Genomic DNA, 24,254 nt, shown 5'->3' with positions numbered 1-24,254 from the left:
TTTCTCCATTTATTAGTTCCACTACGTAAACTTCATTACTGAAAGTTATTAGCTGCATATAATTCTTTCACTCACATTTAACAATAGTCCTTCCAGGCATGAATGTGTACCTGTGCCCAGGAGGATGTTTTCAATCAATTATGCAGAGGAGATACATTGCTCCAAAAAAGTGTCATTTTGCCTCAAACACAAGGAATCCCAAATGGCTATTAGCCATGACCTGATGGCTAATTCACACATGCAGAGAGAGGCTCTTTTCTATCCTCTTTCTTTTCCTTGCCTGCCTCCCTCTACCCTTCCAATCAAATTAAGGTACCAAGGCCAAGGATACCTGGCAAGAATCAAAGAAAGCAAATCAAAGATACAGCAAATTGATGAAGTAACTTAATACTCTGAAAGATGAAGACAGATCCAGATCTTTAGAGTTTTCTTTCCTGGCTGCTCACATGCTTGCACATCATGATGGTGAATCACTGCAAGAAGACTTTCCACTAGAGGGATCACTAGATCCGCTTTGATAATCATAATTTTCCAATTCCACCGTGGAATTTTCTATCATCCAAGCTGTTTACTTTCTTAAAATAACCAGAGGTGAAAAGAAAGAAGACAAATATATCCTCATGTAGAGCATCCATTATTCAGTAGTAGAAAACTCATTATAAGTTGGGTTTCACTGACAGCATTAGACACACAGTACAGAATATTTAGGAAAACAGTCTATTACTGTAGAATTCAAGAAGAAATTACTATGACTTTCACTTACTTTCAAACTCAGAGGCTTGAAAGTACCATGTCAAGGTGAAATTCTAATTTCTATCTTTTTCTATTTTCTCCAAGTTTTCCAATTGCTTATGTACATAAGAGAAATTACTGTAATACCCATTCTGCATTCCACACAGATTTTAAAGAGACCTGAATTGATTCAAGGTTTCTCTCAAATATTAAGGTGATCAAATTAAAACTTGAGTGTAGTTCTCCAAAAGAAGTCACAAATTAACATTAAAATCACTAACAGAGATCTGCAACTTGTATAAAATTCAATTTTCTAAACCCCACAGTGCTTCTATTTCAGTCAGATATCAAGAAGCAGCATGCATTCAGCCATCCTACAGCATTTAAAACCCCAGAGCTGGACTCCCAGCCTGTGCCTGCAGACACAGCTCAGGCAGGATGGATCCCTGGCTGCACAGCACTGGATGTGGCTGCCCTCTGCTGCCAGGAAATCGCACACAGCCCTGCCGGGATGTGCATCCCTGACACTCCCTTTCTCTTCCCATACTGTCTGACTTTACCTCTAGCTGCAGATGCACTGTTTGAATAACCTTCTCGTGGAGCTGTTTTTCAGAGCTAAACAGAAGGTAACTATTACTGTTCCAGCCCTTCTTGCTGCTCTGCTGCCCTTCGTCTACTTGTTCTGGTTAAAACCTTGAAGTTTTCAGATCCAGACAATTTTAACTCCTTAAGACATGAGCACTTTTCAGCTAAATTAAGTCCCCTATAGTAACACTGCGTAACATCGTCCAAGGATGTCCTGCTGCACCTGTGCTTCCCTTGCAGCTCTCCCCAGGAACTTCCAAGAATATTGCCAGTATCAAGCATAAATGCAGGGGGAAAAGGAATGTCAAAACAAATGACACACAATTATTTTTGGTATTGTACTTGTAAAAGCTTTACAGGGTCTAACCAGAAAAATATAATTACTTTACATTTTCTTCAGATTCTTGAGCCTGGGCTCTTTTTGTTTTAAACTTCCCTCCCTTTTCTTTCTTTTTTTTTTTTTCTTTATAACTGTAGGGCTAAATATTTAATTTCTCCATATAAAAGCAAAAATTCTAATATACCTATTCCATCAGTCTTTAAGCAAATGGTGACAGGTGGGAACACGTGGCTTTTAGAGAATCCTCTTTATATTCATTGGCTTGCATGACTTTCCTGACAAACTTCCCATAATATACAAAATCACAAGTAATAAATTTCCACATCCTCCCAAAATTCTTTGTTACCCTTATAAACAAAGGCAGAAAGGGTGCCTCTTCCAGAAATGAAACCTCATGATACTAAGGTGACCCAAGCTAGCCAGTTGTTGCTGCCTGCATTGACACAATATTGATTTGGCCTATAAACTGGTAGAAGTATTAAATAAAAACTAATTCCATTGAGACACTTTCACTTAGGGAGCCATTCCAAATCCAAGAGAAGTGATCTGGTATTGGATGTTATGAGACTGAAATGTTTGAGGGTAAATTTCTCAGAAGGCAAACAGGTATAACCAGCACCTTCCCGCACATTTTCAGTGACAGAAAACCAAATCCTTACAAAGCAAGGCAATAAAATAGGATTATCTTCTGCTTATTTACAAGGCTTACTCCCTGATCAAAGACTATCACCAGCACCATACACACCCAGATTTCCTTTATCCTGTCTTGATTCTTTAATCACGAGTCCTTCAACAGCACTTTTAAGAAAATCCTCCTCCAGTTCTGCAAGTTTCAACAGCTTTGATAAATGCCAAATATTTAGAGCTACTGGTCTAATCAGAAAAGTTCTCATTACACACCAACCCCATGTCAGTCGACGTTTAAGATGTTTTTGAGCAAGTCAACAGGTCATGAACACAACATTAGCTAAGGAGTAGATCAATGCAGGTACACAAGAGACAGGGACTCATTCACTGCAAAAGCAAATTCTAAAGTGGAACCATGATGGTCCATGGACTGAAACACACCTTCCAATATGGAGCAGGGCTACTTTTCAACAATTAAGATCAATCATGTACAAGCTTTTAAACTCTGCCATAATATGTAATCCAAGTTATTTTAGATATGCATATGGCTATTTGAAGTACAAAGGCACTCAACTAAGCCATGACTTGTTTCAAAGCTCACTTCTTCTGTAACAATTAAATCCATTTCAGAAGGCAGAAAATCCAACCTCACAAACAATCCCACAGGTGGTAAAAGCACCCTATGAATGAAAAGGTGGGCAAACTCATATACTGCATGAAGTTCCTTGCATCTAATGGCACAACTACATGGTGGCTTTACATTTACTACAATATAAATTCTTCCTTTACATGAAATGTTAAAACAAAGCTGGTGCAACTGCTTGTGTCTGCCCCTTAAATCATTTTCCAATTCTACTACCCACTAATGCAGGCACTGCTTTCTCATTATTTGAATTGCTGTCAAATTTACATTTCTGGAAAAAGTGTTTTTATTAAATTTCCCTTCTAACAACTTCTAGAAAATAACAAAATTACCTGATATAGTGTGAGTGGCAATTTCTCTCTCTTTTTTTTTTTTTTAAGCAATATTCAACCATATAAACACAATTCCATTATTTTTTTTTCCAATTTGTACCAGGGTTCTGGATAACCTGAAAAATTGATCCTCAGCAATGGAGGGCCCTCCCTCACACAAAGCCTTGCCAAACACATATTTATAGTTCAGCTAGTGCCTTCCAGAAAAAGTGTTCCTGTATAGCACACATCCCTTCACTTCATATGCCAATATTATTTAAATAAGCTTTTCTTAGACTGTAAAGTTACTACACAATTATATAAACAATCTGATCTCAGGTTCATGTTGCTCTCTGCTTTTCAACTCAGCTAGAGTCCAGCTGTATGAACATACATCATTGGTGAGATGTATCTATCAGATTAAATCTATTACTGAAGCAAGGAAGGGCTGCACATGCATGTCTTGCTGAGGTGCAATCATGCTGTTATAGCTGTCCAAAAAATCTGGCATATAATGATATTTTTCTTATTAAATGCAGGGGATTGATGATATCTTATGTAATGAAACATGACCATTACCTTAAAATAGCTGTACTGAGGAGTTAGAATTCCAAATCATCCATAAGGGCATTTTTAGTGAAGTATAATAAAAATTGGTATCACTCACACTAATCATCTTTTCATGTTGTCAAAGGTTTTTTTCCTACTAACGTACAACTCACAGTTCTAAAAAAGCTTCTATTAAAAGCACAATGCAATACCACCATTCCAAAAATAGAATTCAAACCCAATTATTGCTCAGGTTTTTTTTTTCACTAGCAGCACTTCATACAGCGATAAAATGAAATACAGATACATGTTTTTCCCTGTTCACTTTGTATAAGTGGCAGTCATGCAGGAGACTTTAAAAATTTAAAAAATAGGATTATAAAACCATAAAATTGACCCAGGGCCTTTGGGCATGAAGAGTACTTACAGTTATAATTAATTTTTTAGTGTGACAAGATTTGAAAACTGACTGTGGAACTCCACAAGCTGTTTCACATTTCAAATTGCTCTATTCCAATACATCAATCCTAATCACAAATTAAACAATTTAGTGTTCAGTTCGAAATTAAAACTACTTCAGCACACATTATAAATTGTACAAGTAAACTCTTGGTGGGCTGTTTTATGCCAGCAGTGCACACAGCCCTCATCCAAGCAGGACAGGGCAGGCTGCTCTACCACCACACCATTGAATCAGGCAGAGACCTGGGGTGTCAGGGCTCCTACATTTATATCTATGACAAAAGTGTGGCTTCAGAGCATGTCCTTGCTTACCCAACCACACTGAACTTGGACCATTCCTCACAGCCTTTTCTCCAGCTCTTCTTGATACCAGCAGTGCTCTCACAGGTGAGCAGTCCCATTAGTGAAACCCAGAATTGCCAGTAAGAAGTTGCATGGTGTAACACTCACTCCTGTGGATCAGTACCAATATATATCTAACCAGGTCCTACACAGGAAGGGGCAGGACGTGCTCCTCCTGGGTAGGTGGTTCAACATTATCCTTAATTATTAGGCTAGGGCAAGGAAGAAGGACATAATTTAAAATTTAGCAGAATTAAAAGCAAACTAAACAATGGTACGGGGGAACATGAGCACAAACACGTAGCTTACAACTCTAATGTTAAACAGCATTTTAAACACACAGTGAAGATGTTCCTCAATTATCAAATTGGGACTTAAAGCAGGACATCTTTTCAGTGCAAAATGTTTTCCTCACACATACAAGACCTGTGTACCTGCTTCCAGGATTTCACAAACAGACCTGAAGTCATATTCAGAAAAAAACAGATGCCAAGAATAAGCTATAAAGGCCAAAGCAAAATATGGGAACACTATGTCAAGAGAGAAGAATTTAAAGTTGAGACTAAACTGAGGCTGGAGTTCTGGGTAACAAGACAAAGCAATTATACATGTGGTAAATGGAAGAAAAATTAGATTACTGCAGGGCACATCTGACATCTGTGCTAGCAGTGGTGCTACAGATCATTAGTCACAGGCATTTTACACCAAGGGCCACAGAAGATAATTTAAGCAGTGATGACACCAGCTCCTTCCTATCTATTGCCCTAGTGATATTAGCTTTTCAATTACAGAATTTACTTCTTCCAAGAGCAACCTCTTAGATACATTTTACATGTTAATGTTTAAGCAACCAAACTCAACTTACACAAGCTTTTTAAACAAAACCCCAGAGTTTTATTATTAAAATACACTTATATTTGATGGTGTCTTAAAACAGCAGCTACATGCACAGTTCTAACAAGTGAATTAACCTTTAAATCTCCAATGAATTTTAATATTGTGTCCTTTATAAATAATTTAGCATTTTCAGTAGCTAAAACCCAAATATTTTTTTCCATTTATGATGCAGTTAAACACGTATTAATTTGTCTCCACCACTGTATAGCTTTGATTTCTTAAGATTCACACCTCTTTCAAATTAGAAAGAATTGTCAAAAAAGTAATTCAGAAAATTATTTCTGGTGGTGTACGGGAGGAGGCTATCCTGCATTCCCTTCCCAATTCCAAGTGCTATGTTATCTAAAGAAATACAAAGTGTACGTGCACGCATGCACGAATTAACAGGCAGTCTGCAAAGCTGACCCGGGGATCCAGGTGGGAGATGAAACCTCCCGAGGTGCGAACCGAAGAGCCGAGGACGGCTTTTCTCCGGCCGGATCTTGGTTTGTGTGGGCATTGCTGCCACCGCACGGCCAAACCCTGAACTCCTCCTTCCCCCGTCGCAGGAGCGAACCTGCTCAGCGCAACACCCCTGCCACAAACCCCTCTCGGTAGCCCTTCCTGCTCCAGCCACTCACAGCCCACATTACGAGTTCCAAAAATTACTTCCATACGAAGAAGATTCGAAGAAACTTGAAGCACTCAGGTCTTGCTGTCTCTTCCAAATGCGAGCCACAACACATTTCAGTGTTGCAGAATTTCACCAAACCAATACTTCAAAGAGGACAGAAAATCACACAAGTGCCAGTCAGGGCAGCTGCAACCTAACTGACATGCCAACAAAGGCAGAAACAGCTCCTTTTCTGAAATGCCCTCCTCAAAATATTCCCCCAGCAAGCCTGCTTTTAGAAGGCTGGGCTCAGCACACTACTGTGTCACCTGCAGAGGCTCAGCAGTCTCTGAGCAGGTGCCTCATACTGAAGAGACGTGCTGACTTCAGTCATGACAGAAAGGAAAAAGGGACTTCAATAATTTTTCCCACATGACAAACAGGAGCCTACATTCACTCCTGTTTCTTAGCTCTTATGAACAGCAGTTTGCTTCATATTTAAAGGTTTTACAATACTTACCTGTCAGGAGTTACTATTTTTTTTTTTTATTCTGCTGCACATGACTTGGTAAACCCATCTATACAAGTGCCAAAGGCACCACAGAAATACCAGTATATGCAATAGCTGTGGATTTAACTCTGTCACCTGTGGAATAAGGCTCCATTGGTCTGAAAAACTCAACAGCACTTTTGCAGAGTTTCTACCTGACTTTTTGGGAATAACATTTGAAATAATCCAAAGAACCAGGCCGTATTCAATAAATACTATTTAAAGAATCTTCACTCTTTCTCTAGGTGATCAATGAAGATATTAATTATGCAGTTTATGAACCTATGTATTTGCAGGTCTACTTTTTTCCCCACAACTACTTCACCTGTAGATTTCTAAGAGGAAGTGAGAAAAAAAACATATCAATATGACAAATATCATGTATCATTTTGACAAGGCTAGAAAGGAAGTAAAAATGCCTCAGGGCTTCCTAGAGAAAGCAAGATTGCAGAAAATGTTCATTCAAAACTCACTATCTTTGAAGGACTACATTAAAAGTATTGCTCTTTAAGTCAACTAAAAATCTAAGGCAACTAAGGACTGCTTTACCTTCCACACCAGTTAAGAAAAATATGTGAATGCACTCACCTTTTTTGCTCTTTGTGCTATATTAGGTGTTCTAGTGAGAAGCTTTTCAATCAGGTATTCTCTATTCTGCAAAACCAACAGTTAAGTTAAAAATCAATACAAAGAAAAAAGATATTTCACATAGATTTTTAAGGCAGAGCAAAATTTACTCGTAGGGTTAAACGTTTTACCTTGGCTTTCTGGAAAAATTTGCATTTTAAAAGTTCTGCTGCTGTGGGCCTGAAAGATCAATAATAAATTAGAACAGAAAACAAAGACCCCTCTCAGTGAATACAGTACAAGACGTTAGTTAAATGGTACGTCTCTAATACTTTTGAATTAGTACTGTATGAATGGGGAATGAATGATAATAGCTACTGAATTAATTCACACAAGCTCACTTACCTCACATGAAAAAAAAATTAAGCCTCTCTATGACAAACTTAACAAAAAAAAAGAGAGAAGAAACCAGTCTCTTAACCTGCCATTTCCCCCCCCTTTTTGTTCAACACAAATGCATTTAACTTTTTAAAAAAGCAAATAAAACAAACCAAAAAAACCTCACAAAAAAGGTAGGTACTTCTTTCTTCCCCAAATGACTCTTTGAACACAATTAAAACTTTGCTCCACAGCAATAAAAGCACAATTACATTTTCCATACAGCAGCATCAGTACCTCCTATTGGTGTTCTTTTACCTTACTGATGTCAGCAGATATTCTCAAGAAACTATACTGACACTATTAAATTGATGCATAAACCAAAGAGAGTCATCAGGATCATCTTCCAATCAAACAGATAAATACAAATCAAAACAACAGCTGTAAGGTAAAAAATTACACACTTCATTTTTACTTGCAGTTCTGCTTTAGTCTGTTTCAGCATTTCCAAGAGACAACCACAATCTCACAGCTACCTAAGTGATTCCAGCAGCAGGTTTTGTCTCCCTAGCTTCAGGGATCCAAAAAGCTACTTATCTAGCCAAAGCCAGACTCTGGTCCTGAAGCAGACTCTGGAGAGAAAGCAAAGCACCTCTTGGGATGAGATTAAATCCTCTATCATTTCCATTAGGAGCCTATACCACCATCTAGGACTAATTTTGACACAGCTAAATTTAGGGAAGTCAAAATTTTCAAGACTCATCATTTCTAAATAAACAAAAGCAACATCTGCTCTAGTTTTCACTTTGAATTCCAGCAAGAGATTGAATATAGAGCAAACTAGGTAAAACAGTGAGAAAACATCCATTTGGAAAATCTCGATCTCAAGAAAACCCCAAAAATCTAACCTAGTTTATTTCTTTGAGAACAGATCTACAGAGTGATAGAGGAGTAGTAAACAGTCTGTATGTATACATCAGTTCACATCTGCAAGGATTAATTAAACAACTCTTGACATTAACAAAGAATTCCATTTAGTCACAGAGAGCAGAGCGCGTATTTTTCTTCACCTCCAAAGCACCAAGTTCTAAAACAAAGGAGTTCTGATCAGTGGTCCTGTGGAGACTACCAGAGCAGTAGTAATTCATACATGTATTTTGGATGAGCAAACAGGAAGGGAAAACTAAAAGAAAAATCAGCTTCTGTGCCAAAGTTTTAAAGTTCTCAAAGTACAGTACCATCATATCTCATAACAGGGCTATGAACACTTAAAAGCTACATTTCAGTAAAGTTTTATCCAGACTAGTGTTCTCCATTCCTCTACCATTAATCATGTCAGATGTTTCTGAACTGGTCTGGACATGCTTTCTGGCCCTGTTTTTCTACACAAGCCACAGCAATGAATTGCAGCTGAGGACTGTGAGCAGCATCCTTGGCACTGAGAGAGAGAAACACCCACAGAGATCCCCAAAAGAAAAACATCATAGTCTGAGCCTACAGCAGTGCAATGGCACTCCTAGAATTTGCCACAAAGAGCAAGGACTTCTCCCACAGGTGACATAATGGCTACTAGAGGGATCTCCATGCAAAATTACATCCTGGATTGTAAGAAATATGAAAAACAGTGATGACTCCACAGTATAAAAACAATTGCTTTAAACCTGTTTCTATCTGAACATCTATTTGCTGGCCTAATTGTTCCATTAAGGTATTGCATGTGTTTTAATAAACGTATAAATTTAAGTAAGTGCCTTAAACACCAATATTACAACACTGACACCTTTATTACACACCAGGTAACTCAGCATTATGTATTCAAGGAGACAATGAAAACTCATTTTAATTACTTCTCATTACTTCACACCACTTTAATATTGCCCTGAAAATCTCTAGATATAGGAAACTAAAAGAAGCCTGATTATCAAGAGCTTGATTATCCACTACTACTATTATTACTCCTATGTGTAAGCAGCCAAACTGCAGTACTAAGCCTAGAGCCTCAGGACTTGCTACTAAGACCAGCAAGGGAAAGGGGATCAGGAATCTGAAAGCAGTACACAAATTATCTTTGAGGGAAAAAAAAATTTCCAAGTATTTCAAGAACGAAGACGTGGCCACCATCTTTTTTCTGAATTATACTTGTTCTCTAGTATTCCTGCTGTCACCTTTTCAATTTGACTCCCTACAACCATATCCTGATCTTAGGCTAACATGACATCAGGAAGTACCCACCATGAATGACACACACAAACAGGATTGCTCTCTCAGAACAATCTTTCCACCAAAATAGCAGCTCTGAAACTCGAGAAAACAGTGATACACTAAATACCTTAGGAAATAATTCTAATTAGAATGTGTTTCCTACAATTCTTCAGGAAAATAAAAAGCCTGCAAAAATAGGTCTGCATAAAAATGAATAAATAAACTAATTATTCAGGAAACTTGGGACCTCAACAATGGTTTTGGAATAGATGTTTAATACTTTCATCACCTTGGCTATTAAAAAACATAGCAAGAAAGAACAAAGAGCAAAGACACCGTGACATGCAACTCCCTACAAAAAACATGAGGAAAATTCAACAAACTTGGAGCCCTTAACTTTCCAATATAAAAAAAAAAAACCCACATTTTAGTAAGTAATTTTCTCTGGAAATATCCCAGTTTAAAAAGCACTAAGTTTATGTCACAAAATGAGAAAGATTAACATAAAATTATTTATAATTTCTTTTAAAGGCCAAGAGAATTATATATTTTGTTAACAACTGTTCTGCAGCTCTATCTCAACAGTCTTGTTAGACTTGTGCACAGTATCAAGATTTATATCTTGCTTCAGATGAGAAATTAAGATGTAGGGCAAGGACTTTTGTTTGATTGGCATTTAATTCAATACTGTGTTTAAGTATAAATACATTAAGTTAACAATCAGAAGAAATAAACTTAAGGAACAGTAAAAGGCAATTTCTTCTCCCCAGATGGAGGCTGCTATTTACAAAATTCAAATCATACACTTAAAGACCATGTCACTGTAGCTTAAAGTAATCTACATATTTTCAAAAATAATTCTATTTTACATGGCAATAGTGACCTACCTTTTGGAAGGATCTTTTTGAAGGCATAATGAGATTAGTTTTCTAAAGGATTTGCCATACTTTTTCATCATCTCCTTGTCCTCTACACCTGTCTCTAAAGTGGGAGGATCATTTTGAAGCGTTAGCATTAACACCTAAAATAAACCCAAAAATGAGGTGCTGTAAGCAAAACCAATTTGAAATGTGGAAATTAAAAGAGACAAAATACTTCACAGAGACATTTATTTAGGTACCCTGAGCTGCTATTGAAAATGAAGTAGCATTATCTAGCAGCATTAATAATAACTAATACAGCTAACAGCATTAACAATTACAAAGTGATTGTTACTTTCATAGGAGGGTATTTGTGATAAGGTGCTGCTCCTGTTGCTAACTCAATGGCTGTTATCCCAAAACTCCACATATCGGCCTTGAAGTCATAACCTCGCACCTGAAACACAACCAGAAGAGAAAACCAAGGTGGTAATGTCTCAAGTTCCAAAATTAAAAGAAAAAAATGTTTTAAATTTCTGATTAGCATTAGAAATACCTGCTCCATTACTTCAGGGGCCATCCAACAGGGAGTGCCAACAAATGTTTTCCTTACTTTGTTACGAGTAACATCACCTCCAGTTGCTAAAAATGCACTAACACCAAAATCTGTGAAAGAGGAGAAAAGCTGAAATCTGTTAAACTCTCAATAACAAAGCAAAAGTTTCACATTTTAGAAATAAAGTCAGTTCCCAGAGGTATGCTTATAAAAATTCTCCATTGCAGAGCTGACCTTTGCACCACAACACACTGTTCTTGAAATGTCATGGAATAGAAGTTTATCAGAGAAATCCACACTAAAACATCCTCAAGTTTAACCTCCCAGTATGTCTTCCTGAATAAAATTGCAAAGGACTTCAGTACACCTGTCACTTAGGGTTTTCAAATATGCACTTTCTGCAAGGTTTGCATCTGCTGTTGTTCAAAGACAAGGAGCTTCTTCTGCATAGCAGCTAAATATGAATGTGTTTTGAACAAGACAGAATACTCTATGTAACTTCAATTCTCATAGGAATTTGACAAACTAAAGATGATGAGAAAAGTCATCACTAATATGTACTTAATAGTAGACCAGGACATGAATAGCTTTTTCCAAATTCTAAAGTAGAAGAAGAGGGGCAAGAAAAGGCTCAGTGTTCTGTTAACCCATCATTACATCAGTGACAGCTCTATGGGAGAGGTAGGCACATAAGTGGAAGAAAGAGCAGGTTGCCAATGTATGCAGAAATACTGTCAATTTTGAATGGAGCTATATGAAGAGTATTTTCAACTGTTTACAATCCGTTTATGCTGAAATAGAGTAGCTCACTATAGACTTCAATTTATTCCCTATTGCTCTCCTGTTGTTATCTGATTTTAAGGCTGAAAATGAAACACCTCCAGTAATGACAGAAAAATGTAGTTTTATCATTATTTGACACTGGCATATTAAAGCCCTTAAAATACATGTATACATGGTTCTACAAAAGCATAATTTATATAAAAATTACAACTTCTCTCTATAGCCATTTTTATTACTGAGGACTCTCAATGCTCTGTCACCCACTGTAGACCATGAAAGGCCTGGCAGTGTGCTGGGGGATGGAGCAGGTATCACCACCTGCCCCCATTGTTTTCCAGATAACCTGATACCAGCCTGAGAGATGGGATATGAGCCTTGCTCTTATGAGACCAAATGATTTAATTCTAACAGACTACAGCCCAAGAAGCACATCAGTGCACTCAGAGGATGTTTAAGATGCTCAACTGCATCCAACAGATACCACAGCCAAACAAACAGCAGATATGCCAAAAATAATTCTCAGTAAGATATAGCTCATGCATCCCAGTGACTAGAAAACTTACAGTCAAAGTCCTTATGAAGGACAGTACACACAAATTGTTGGATCCCCAAGAATTAATACACTTACTTGCAGAAAAAAAAAATGAAATCAAGAGAAATATCAGTTTCTACCATTTACAAATTGTTCAAAGTGCATGGGTGAATCAAATGGAAACATTAAGAGGACATTAGAAAGCTTCCTTATATATTTGATGGGACACAGAGAAATACTGAATAATTTCTGAGTCAAGTACCATTAATTAAGAATCCTGAAATCTGAAACTGGGTAACTTGGGGCTACAGTACCCCAAAAGGAATAGTTAAAAGCCAACAGAAAAACTTCTCCCCTTGATATCAGTTGCCCTTGATGCAGCTGCAATTACCTTTTTCTTTCATTTATCCACCACCACCATTACCTGCTATTTGTACAGAGCCATCCTCACCCAGAAGAATGTTGCCAGCCTTCAAATCTCTAGAATGTACAAAAAGGGGTTAGCATGAAAGCACATACTGCATATTTTATGCAAACAAATAAATACTGCATAGTGAATAGTTTCACAAGATTGTATTTTCAAATTTAAACCAACAAAAGGAAGCTGATGTGTAAAATGTAACTGAACAACATTAAAACAGAGTGCAGAACTCAAACTCTAACAAATTTTCATATATAAAAAGACCAGAATTCAGCTCAAGCATAAATGAGCAGAATTCAGGGATAGATTTTAATAGACAAATATTTAGATTCAAAGTCTGGTTTAACACCTTTTATATAATCTCACAAACGGAAAGATTTAATGCTTTTTCACATCCAACTGCACCAGTAATGAAAAAGAAAAGTTGGAAAAAACCCCTCCTCTTCAATCTCTTCAGAGAAGAGACATATCTCCAAAAGAGGTAAATGTACTGTATATTTCTATCCAATTAAGTTATTAAAATTCAGGAATAGCAGACATATTTTGCTATCAGGTACAGCAGTGAAAAGTTACTTGGCATTGAATATATTCAAAATTTAGTATGTGCTTAAGAGTTAACAATATCCGTTTAACACACTAGTCACATGTAATGTTCAGAAGAAAACTCTGTGGTTGTTTTAGTTTGGTTTGTTTCTTTTTTTTTTTTTAATAGAAACAGGTACCCTATTCTTAATGCACAGTTTAAAATTGTCATACAGAAGCTACCATAACAATTAAGACTTAAGAAAATTAATCTTTCCAAGTTTTATTGAAGTTATATTACTACTGAAAGGTAATATAAGTTGTTTCCTCATATGTATATGTATATATATATACACATACACACATACATTATTAAAAAGAATGCATTGAAATAACAGAACAAGATACCTGAATAATTTTGAAAACAGTTCCAACTAACAAATGCCTCCTGGCACAGTATTCCCTGAACTATACCACAGCATTCACCCATAACGTACATGGGAAATTGAAGGCACAATGATCAATTTCAACAGGACTTCTGCACAGTTTAGAGAAGGAGAAATCTCAGATGTATCAGATAGATCTCTCTTTTTAATCTTAAGGAACTTTAAGAACGTGTGAGAATTCACAAATCCGACCTCAAAGAGTCCTGATATCCTTAAAAGTTCATGAATGTGCCCTTTACAACAATATCAGCTTAAAAGAATACTGTGAAATAAGGTCTGAGGCAGATCTTTGGCATTCCAGACCAGAAGTCAAGATAGCTATTCTTTATTTCTCCATCTCAATTTTCTGTCTGCAAAAGGAGGAAATAGCTCTTGATTTACATAAGTTCATTTATAAGATGAGACATAAGACATACTACACATAAAGAACAATTACTGTGCTACATTAGTATCACCTCGATTCTCAGAGTCCTGTCTGCAGCACACCTGGTTTTTGGGTAAAAATTCCCTTATAATAGAATCTACTACTGACTCCTTCCTTAAAAGAAAAATTCACCTCAATAAAGTTAATAGGAAGGTCAGAGGATACTTCATCAAAGAATGGGGACAACCTCTGGGTTCCTACAGCAGATATGTATATACTGTCCCAGGGAATCGGCACAATTTACATGGAGGAGAGGATATACAGAGCACGGCAATCATTAGATGCATATACACTAAGATGCAGTTCCACAGTGCCAATCCCAGCTTTGCATATGGTCAAAAAGAAGGTCTATAGAGTTGTAATAAATAATTACTGATTATCAGGAAAAAAAAAATCATTTTGTATTTTTGCAGGAGTCCAAGCACCGGAGATTACAGGTTTACATTGCAACACAATAACCAAGTCACAAAACATATACCACAGATTAGAATCATATGAGGTATCTGGAGCACCAGCAGGCACAGGGCTATGGACCACAGCTCTGGCATGCTTACCACAGCACAAACCAATCCAAACTAGAAGACAGAGACAGGATAAAGACATGGGCAAATACTAACAAGTATTAGTGACAAACTGCAACCGAGATCACAGTATCTGCATGAGCACTATCACTTGATAGTCACTGATCATATTTACAGAAGTGAAAGAGGCAATACAACTGGCTTAGCCAAGCCACTGCAGCTGACCAGAATCAAAAAGCTACAGTCCATTTTGAAAATGTTTTTCACTACATATCTTCTCTTACCTGTGGATTTGCCCATTCCTGTGTAGATAGTCTAAGCCCTCCAACACTTCTTTAAGAATTGTTGCTATTATGGGTTCTTCAAGCACACCATTTTTGTGCTCTCCTCTGTTGACAATATACTTTATTATATCAAGCATTGAACCTGTATTATCCAGGAGAGAAAATAAAGCATATACAAAGCATTATCATACCAGATTCTTTAGAAAGCTGTATTTCTTCATTCTTTCTATGCTACTGAAATTTAAATCTTTGCAGGTATGTGTAAATGCTTCACATAACTAGCTCTCAGAATAAAGCACACCACTAACCCATCCAAACGAGATAGACAGCGCAGCTTTTTGTCAAAAATGGTGTAATACTTAATGATCCATTACAAAGATCTGCTAACAGTTTGCAAAGCAACCTCTAATTAAAAATTCAGGAGTACTCCATATTTAAGCAGATATGTACTGCAAAGGTCTTGGTTTATTATCCAGTTTAGATTATGGTTCAAGTGTTCACGATGTAAACATGCAGCTGCAAGATTGGAAGGAGACAAATGCAAACAAATGACAACATTCCCAGTGACACATAGTTTGACATTGAACTTCAGTATACACTTCAAGGCATTTAATGGAAACATTTTGTTTTTATCTAAGCACTATTCGACAGCTCACAGTCAATTCCTGTCATGAATCACTGGTTTCTCTCATTCTCTATTCTTGCTTTTGCTTGAACTGACCAATTCAACCAAATGCAACACAAGTGTTATGAGCACTTCCCATCCTTGTTTTCCAGAATCACGGTGAAGGAGCTTGCTGTCATCAAGACTAATCTTGAACAACATTGTGTAACAACCAGAAGCATCACATCTTATTCTGGGGCATCTCTTTTCTAAACTACAAGTACAAAGTTCAGCCCCCTTTTTCATCCTCCAGAACTAAATAAGAATTTTATACTAGTAACTATCATAAAAAAATACAATAAGTGTTTGGTTAGTTTAATCAATAAAAACGATGCAATATGTGGAAAACTTGGCCTAGGATAGATCTTGCTTGAATAAGGAATGAGTAATACTCATTATGAAATCAGAAATACATGCATTTTTATAAAAATACAGAGAATTCTAGAGAAACTCCATAAATTATCACAGTGACAGAATTAACTTAATTCTAATCCGTTTTCCCTACACAGCCTTAATAGAGAACTTTGATAAATTGGTTCAGAATGAAAATTAAATTCTGTTTATGTAACTACTGTGTTTCAGCAATTCTTAGCCTGTACTATAAATACAGATATACAAACTTTGTAAGCTTGCACATTCCTCCTTAACATGCCTACATCTCAAGGTTCATCCTGTGTCATGTCTACCCCTTTCTCATTAGTTTAGATCAATGAACTCTAAGGTGGTACAGTAGGAAAAAAATCCTACAATTGCCTTGCAGCAAAACAAGTAAAACCAGTAACTTACCCCCACTTAATAGCTTCATAACCAGCCAAAGTTCATCCTTCACCACAAAAGATGTGTAATAGGTCACCACATTAGGGTGATTGCACTGACTCATTGCTTGAATTTCTTTCTGTAAGAAATACAAAGCCCAACACAACAGAGCCAGCTATCAGTTTTTCTAATATAAAGTTTAATTTTCAAAGTGAAATACTGTAACAGAACTAAAGTATGTACGGAGTATGCATCAAGGCATTGAAACATCTCAATTTACCTAAAGATCTGCATGCAAGAAAAAACATTATTGCTAAGAACGTGAGGGAAGTTTGGCCAGGAGATAGAGGCATAGCTACATCACTTTTCTTCTGAGAACAGCAAAGAAATTACTGTTAAAGTCTCAAATTCACAGTAAACAATGAAGAATGAGTAGTCTCCAAGAACTGAAGGTGGGGGTACAGGCTGGACAACAAAATGCAAGGAATGGTCAAAATCTATTGCATTTTCTGCTCAAAAGGGATACGAAGGAATGGGAATAGGTAGGAAAGGAGGAAGGAAGCCATCGAACAAAGGACACAGCACCACTGGCTCAGCTACTGTGGGATGGACAGGTAGACACCAGAGCCACACAATCAAACAGAAATGGAGAAAAAGCAGTATTACAGGCCAAAAGTCATAGGAAACAATTGACTAGAGGAACACACAGCCACCAACAGATGCACAACGTGGCACTACCAAGTAACAGCATCTATGACACACCACAGCTGTACACATTAAGAATGACTGTCTTGTATCTATTAATTCAAGCAGAGTTCTTTTTCTATTCACTCTTCCACATAATTGTTCTGTAACACCTTTCCAGACACTCTCATTCTTCTGCCAATCCTTTACATAGGAGCTTGAGGCCTCTTCTGTACCAGAGGGTTTGGCCTCACAAATTTAAGCTGCCTCAACCCTATTTCTCCCTCTCTATCTCCAGCCACAAAGCCCCAATCCATCCCTGGTGCTAAAGGACACACTCCTGGAGGGTGAGCCAGTCTGGAAGCCAATCCAGCTAAAAAAACTCTTCATCCTCTCCTCCCTCCCTGAAAAGCAACTGTTTTGAGCTAGACTCTGTTTCTCTCTGACTCAACAGCACTTGTGCAAGTTAGGCACTGTGCAGGTCCCACTTAGGTTGATTAAAACTGCCACAAATGCCATTTTAAACTTTAAACTTCATTTTAGCAATTGTTTGAAAGAGATTTTTTGTTATTTGCAATGCACTCAAAATCACAGCTGTTTTTAAAATAAAAAGGTAATTATATGTATTAAAGACTGGGATTTAATCTCATGGTGTTTGTAGTGACTTTTAAAGTCAGGCTGCAGTTTGACACACATTTCAGCTTGTTCTGTGTCCAAAGTCCTCCTCCTTAGAAAACTTCTGAATCCTGAAGAATGCCTGGATAATGAATCAATGAGCCTGAATAATAAGAGCAATTTGCAAGACACCTCCCTGTCATCCCCCAGAAGACAGTAGGTGAGAGACAGAAGAGACATGTGGAGCACATTTTCCTCTCCCAGAAGTCAAGTCATCTTAAACACAAGTCAAATTACTGCCTCAGGTTCTCAGTTCAGCCACCCATTCCAAATCTTAACTGTAACTCTCCCACTCCTGGTTACTATTTCATTTCTTACACTGTTTTATTATTTTCCCATACTGGTAATATAACAGTGACTCAAAAATCCAGCTGACATCACTGGGCAAAAATGTACCTCATCTATTTTTCTCAGACATTAATAATGCAGAAATGTAACTAATTGACTGAGATAAGCTTCACTATCTTAAACTGAAAAGTGCTTTGAATATTTTACCTCCCTGCACCAACTCAGGGGCAACAATTGAGCTATCACAGTAACCATTGCCAAAGGCACCTTGTGTCTCAGATTGCATTACTTTTTTTTTCAGCCTTTGCAAAACAAAACTAAACAAACAAAATGCACCTCATGAGAGATAAGGGATGAAATTTTAGTCAGGAAAGACTTTCAGACTTGCAGTTCTAGAAAACTCCTATCACAAACGGAATAGTAAGCCTTCGCAGACTTCATCGATTTGGCTGTGGCCCATGATATGCACAGGTGAGGGAGAAAAGCATCCATTTCAAATGCACTGCCAGTGAAACAGCTTGCAGCAGAACATCCAGGGGAACACGCTGGAGCTTTCTTCACGTTTATGTCACCTTAGGCATTCAACAGCAACAAAGAAATAACAGCAATTTAAGTCTCTCCCTCATCCCTCTCTTCTCCCCACTTTGCACCAGCACAGGCATTTGTGTGCTGCAGCAGGCAATACGCCCAGGTTAAAAGCTAACCTCTTTCAGCCAGGTTTTCCTGATCCAGTTTCACTGAGCAGCTGCATAAAAATGTCTTTCAGCCTGAGGGCAGGTGTGTGACACAGTTAATAAGCAACTGCGAGAGCTCCTTCGTGCTCTCAGCTGCAGCGCGCAGGCCGGGCCCGGGCAGGGGGCACGGCACGGCACGGCCCCACAGAGCCCAGCACGGCACGGCACGGCACGGCACGGCCCCACAGAGCACGGCACGGCCCGGCACGGCACGGCACGGCCCCACAGAGCACGGCACGGCACGGCACGGTCCCACAGAGCCCGGCACGGCACGGTCCCACAGAGCACGGCACGGCCCGGCACGGTCCCACAGAGCACGGCACGGCCCGGCACGGCCCCACGGAGCCCGGCACGGCACGGCCCGGCACGGCCCCACAGAGCCCGGCACGGCCCCACAGCAGCGGCTCCTCCAGACACCCTGCTCGCGGGGCAGCCCTCCGCAGAAACCCCAGCACCCCGAAAACCTGCTCTATCAGCCAGCCATCCTACAGAACATTCTGTGCCTTCTGTAGCTTGAGTGTTTTTAAATAAATAAATAAATAAATAAATAAAAACAACTGGAGGCAAAGGGACGGAGAAGACACCCAGTCAGGACAGTAGTAAGGACAGGACTTTTTCCTCGGCTTAGGGGGTTAAGTTACACTTAGGTTACAATAGTGAGAACACAGGACATTGCAGGAAACAGAGTATCGAATTTCAGGAGTTCGGCAGTTTGTGTAACCTCAGTAATATCTGAACTCTCTCCCACACTGCCTTTCTATTTTAATTGACACTGGCCCAAATCCTAGGTCTGCTTACATGGCCACCAGGCTCGATGCATTTCCACTTCTCTGAAGGCCACACAGCTGAGAGCTTGTGAAGGGTGCCTGTGCACAGCATTCGTAAGCACTCTGCACCAGCATTTTAAAAAACAGCGTGTTCAGAGACTAGACAGTTTTAGAATATCCCTGTGCCAATAAAAATTGTTTCATCAGAAAAATAAGCGACTGAAAACTGATTAGACTCAAAATTTTTAAATTCAGATTCTGCCACAAGTGCAAGAACATTCCAAGTATTATCAACTGAAATGAAAATATTAGTACAGTTGTAACAATAGTTTTGAAGGTCAATTATGCCTTTTTTCCAGGAAAATTCTCTATTTTTCAAACAAAATTTTAAAGTTTCTCCAACAGAACTGAACTGAACCTTGAACCTCAGAGAAAAAAGTTGTGGATGGGCTTCATGTTCAGATCATGTTCAGAATTCATGTTCAGATCAAAACAGATCTACCAAAAAAAAAAAAAAAAAGAAGAATCTGAGCATGAAAAAGCAGAAATTGACTTACGTTATAAAATAAAAAAAGATGGTATGCACAGTTGCCTTTGTACCAAAAGAAAGCAATATAGGACCAATAATTCAAGACCTACTGCCTCATTTGACAGACAGTGGAGACACGTCAACAGTAAAGACACTCAAGCATTTGGCAAGGTAACTTTTTACAAGCTCATAACTAACTGCAATCGTTTCTCCAGACCACAAGAATTTCTCTTGCAGATTTCTGGCTGTTTTGTCTGGTTTTGCTTGTTTGTTTGTAACATTTTAATTCTTAATTTCCAGTATTGGTTCAAATTCTAACCAAAGACATCCATTTCTGGCCATTTTATCTTACAATTATTATTACAAGTATTTATCTTACTTGCAAGTATTTATCTTTTTATATAAATGTTCTTTGGGGACTGTAGCTGTTAATACATCATGCACAGCATCTCACCTTGGACTTAAAGACAGTTCAGAATTTATCTTTTGAGTTTTCAGTTGACAGAATTCTCACTACCTCAGAAGTAACTTCCACTATCACAATCCTGGTAAAAAGCACAACAATGTTGCATAGAAGCGGTCACATAAACTGAAGGGGAATGCCATCAATCACCAGGGGAAGAGCATTTTGGGTCCTCCACTGTAAAAAAGCCATTTTATCTGAAGAAACTGGATGGACCATACCCTCTGTATCAAATTCAAGATATCTTTTGCACTGGCAATTCCCTGCTGAGGAGATCATTTCCTTCAGAGGCAGGAATTTCTGCATTAGAAAAAGCCCACAGTCTCTAGGCTGTAGTATAACCTGTGGAACAGAAGAGAGTGTTCTCACTTTTAGAATGGTTTTGTGTCCTTCAAATCTTGTTATGCTGCCTATATATAAATACACATTAGTCTTATAAACACCTATCTAGGAACATTAGAAAGCAATAGGTTTTGGGTTTCAATAGTTCTTTGTGACTTTGTCTGGATTGCCATAACCAGTGCAGAGCAAAAACTCTTGCAGTTCCTTTACAAATGGCTTCTTACAGATCACTTTCTTCTCTCATCAGTGGCCTTAACAAACAATATTCTTCAAACACTCCTGTTAGGCCTATCCAATAAATGTCTGTTACTAGCTTTAACAAGAGTTTCCTTGGGTAGATGGCAGTGTAGCCATTCCTCCTTTTCTCCTTAACAGTTATCATTACAAAATGATCCAACATGTTTTGGTGCTTTAGACATTTTAAGGAGACCTGCTAAATTTGTTCTTCTTATTCTTAATCAGTGTTTAATCAAAGGAAAATGTATCTTTCCTCAGTATTAAAAAAGACGGACAACCAGACAGTAATCTCTTAAAAACTGAGCTTCCAGAAAACAAGAATTTAGGGTCTTCCCACAGTTATCCCAAGCTGATTATCCCAAGATTCACGTTTGCATATCTCATTTCTGTGACATGAGAAAATATCCATTAAATTCATATCTTTAGGGAATGGTGTAGATCTTTCAGATTATTTTCAAATCCTTCTCTCACTTTCTGCATAAAATTCTACCCTCACTCTTGGACCAAGCCAAAAACTAAGTTGAAACAGAAGGTAAGTCTCCATGTAACATACTGCCCCTTATTTACTTACAAGCAATTCATCCATACTGGTTTGACATTTTTCTAAGTTGATCCTCTTTATCGCTACACGTTCTTGCCTGGGTTTGCAGAGTGCTGCCTGGACAACTGCTGTAGCACCACTACCTGTAAAAGGGCAGAAAAGAACATTCTTCAGATGAGTTAAACCAGTGACCAGCATGAGAAACCCATACTGAGAAAGAACTTCAAATCTGCAGTTTATAATTTTTCAGTGCGTTCCCCACATTCATACCTTTCCACTAGCAAGACACCTTTCACACTGCTCAGATGGAAAAGAAAAACCTGGAAGTTTTTTTCCATATGCCACAAAAAATTCCTAAGTCAACAACATAAAATTATGTGCTCATTTATCAAGACATAGCCACCACCTCAATACATTTCACAGTTTGGGAACCATTATACTTCTGTCTTTGGATGCATCTGTTTTAATCAAGAACATGACCTCCGATTCATCGATGGAGGGGTGGGTATTGTGCTTTATCAAATGTTATTTCTTTCTGTTCTTTTAGGTCAGTTCCTGTTTAACCAAGGTTTTTGTTCCCCATCCAATGAACAGAAAAAAACCCAGTAAACTGTACATGCCAAATCTTCTACAGTTCCACCACTGTTCCTGCTCATTCATCATGACTGGAGTAACACCCTACAAGGAGCACGATGATCCTTGTGAAGAGCACAGGAGGAACAAGTTGCACACCAGCAGTGAGAAGATGCAGGTTACTGAATGGTCCAGCAGAGGAAGTCACTCATGTTTACTTGGCAGGCAAACCACATATGGTCACACCACTACTCTGCTGACAAAGCCCAGGGGAATTGAACAAATGTGCAGGAAAGGAACAGAATCATTTTCTTGAGTATGCTTTATTTGTGAACCACAGGAGTAAAAGGTATTGATGCTTCTTTTATCAGGCACTCACTGGCATTGCCCCAGTCAGTACTACCTCACTAAATGAAATTATTGCAAGTAATATTCAGAAGTTTTCCTTAAGTTGCACATCTTGCTGCCACATCAAATATAGCAATATGTGCTTCCTCAAATAAATACATTGTGCTCATCCATGCAGAAATCTAAAAGTTCCCAAGAAGCTTCTACCTGTAATTCTAAATATTTCAATATAAAAGTATAGATATCTGGTAAGTCATTTGAGCAACATGTTACATTGGCCTGCTTATAAACTATGTTCTATTTATTTGGCATGTCCTAGATGAATACAGATTGTGAACAAAAAGCCTTTTGTTGTCAAGCTCTACAAACATGGATTCAGTTACCAGCCGACTTAAGAACAATTGAGAGCTTTTCCCTCTGCACATCTGAAAACAGCACCAACAATACCTCATGACTGAAAGTTATTGTACATGTTTTAATTGCTATTTGCTTAGCTATTTTCATGCATTGTTGGTTCACATGATCTTTTCACTCAAATCACAAAGCTTTTTAACTGGGTATGAATTTTATGTCAGAACTCTGAGCTCATCTTTTTTTTTTAAAAAAGCCTCTTTAAAAAAAACTCTCAACAGGACTAACTAGTCATGTTTCTGCAGGATGTGGTCACAGACAAATATTGACATGTCCTGTTCTGTCTGCTTACAGAACAAAGCCTTTAAAAATTCCAATAATGTAGCTAATAAAAGAATTAAGAGATTTTTAAAATTAAATAAGACATCCCAAGGAAGAAACCACCAAGTCAGCACAATTCAGCTAAGGTAAGACTCATCTACATCACTTTAATGAATTTGTCATTCAGTAGGCATCAAGACACAAATCCTCTCATTACTTTGACTACACAAATGTACACTGAAACAGGAGAAAAAGTACTTTTAGCTGTTAAGTGTATAGGAAAAAAGACAGAGAGAATTTATTTGCCCAATGCCAGGATAAAATTTGACTACTTCCTCAAGTTAAATGACAGCAAGCAACACTTCAAAACATTTTGGAAAAATTAAACTACAAAAAAAAAGTATATTTGTCTGTGTTTTCTTTTCAGACAGAGATGACTTGTAATGGGATATTCTTCACCACATTACTAAGATGTGTTTAAAACACAAAAAGCTTTTTAGGTTTAGAAAAAAACTGATTTACCTAGTTTCTTCTTTTTCCTGCTTTTCTAATTCTCTACATAATACACTAGTTTGAGAGTAAAGTCTTTATTCTCAGTTGGACCTACATACATATAAAACCTGTTTGAAAAAGCAGTTTTGCACACTGAAGTAGGAGCCAGACACTGAACAGCTATATGCCTCCTTCCTCTTGAAGATGTTCTCTCCTCCTCTGACTCACAAGGTGAACAACCAGGGACAGAGAGAAGGAAAACCTGCAGCTTTCACATCTGATCAGAAGACTTTTGTCTCATCTACTAAACAAGTAGAAGAGTGAAGTGTTCTAGAGGAGCAGCTATTAGAGACCAGACTACCC

At 38.0% G+C, this 24,254-nt stretch overlaps 1 protein-coding gene across 1 annotated transcript in view; it reads right to left on the bottom strand.

Annotated features, from left to right (window-relative positions):
* Positions 1-24,254, bottom strand: part of STK39 (serine/threonine kinase 39) — an 82,321-nt gene that overhangs the window by 42,953 nt on the left and 15,114 nt on the right. Inside the window, exons 2-10 of the mRNA XM_062498201.1 lie at positions 21,837-21,949; positions 16,577-16,685; positions 15,127-15,268; positions 12,933-12,988; positions 11,194-11,303; positions 10,993-11,094; positions 10,665-10,798; positions 7,389-7,437; positions 7,219-7,284 (exon numbers count right to left, since the gene is read on the bottom strand). Coding sequence (XP_062354185.1) covers positions 7,219-7,284; positions 7,389-7,437; positions 10,665-10,798; positions 10,993-11,094; positions 11,194-11,303; positions 12,933-12,988; positions 15,127-15,268; positions 16,577-16,685; positions 21,837-21,949 — 881 coding nt within the window. The remainder of the gene's footprint in view (positions 1-7,218; positions 7,285-7,388; positions 7,438-10,664; positions 10,799-10,992; positions 11,095-11,193; positions 11,304-12,932; positions 12,989-15,126; positions 15,269-16,576; positions 16,686-21,836; positions 21,950-24,254) is intronic.

This window comes from Cinclus cinclus, chromosome 9 (assembly GCF_963662255.1).
Source record: "Cinclus cinclus chromosome 9, bCinCin1.1, whole genome shotgun sequence".
NCBI lineage: Eukaryota > Metazoa > Chordata > Aves > Passeriformes > Cinclidae > Cinclus > Cinclus cinclus.
Note: the sequence above shows the minus strand (reverse complement) of the source record. Positions and strands in the feature narration are given on the sequence as shown.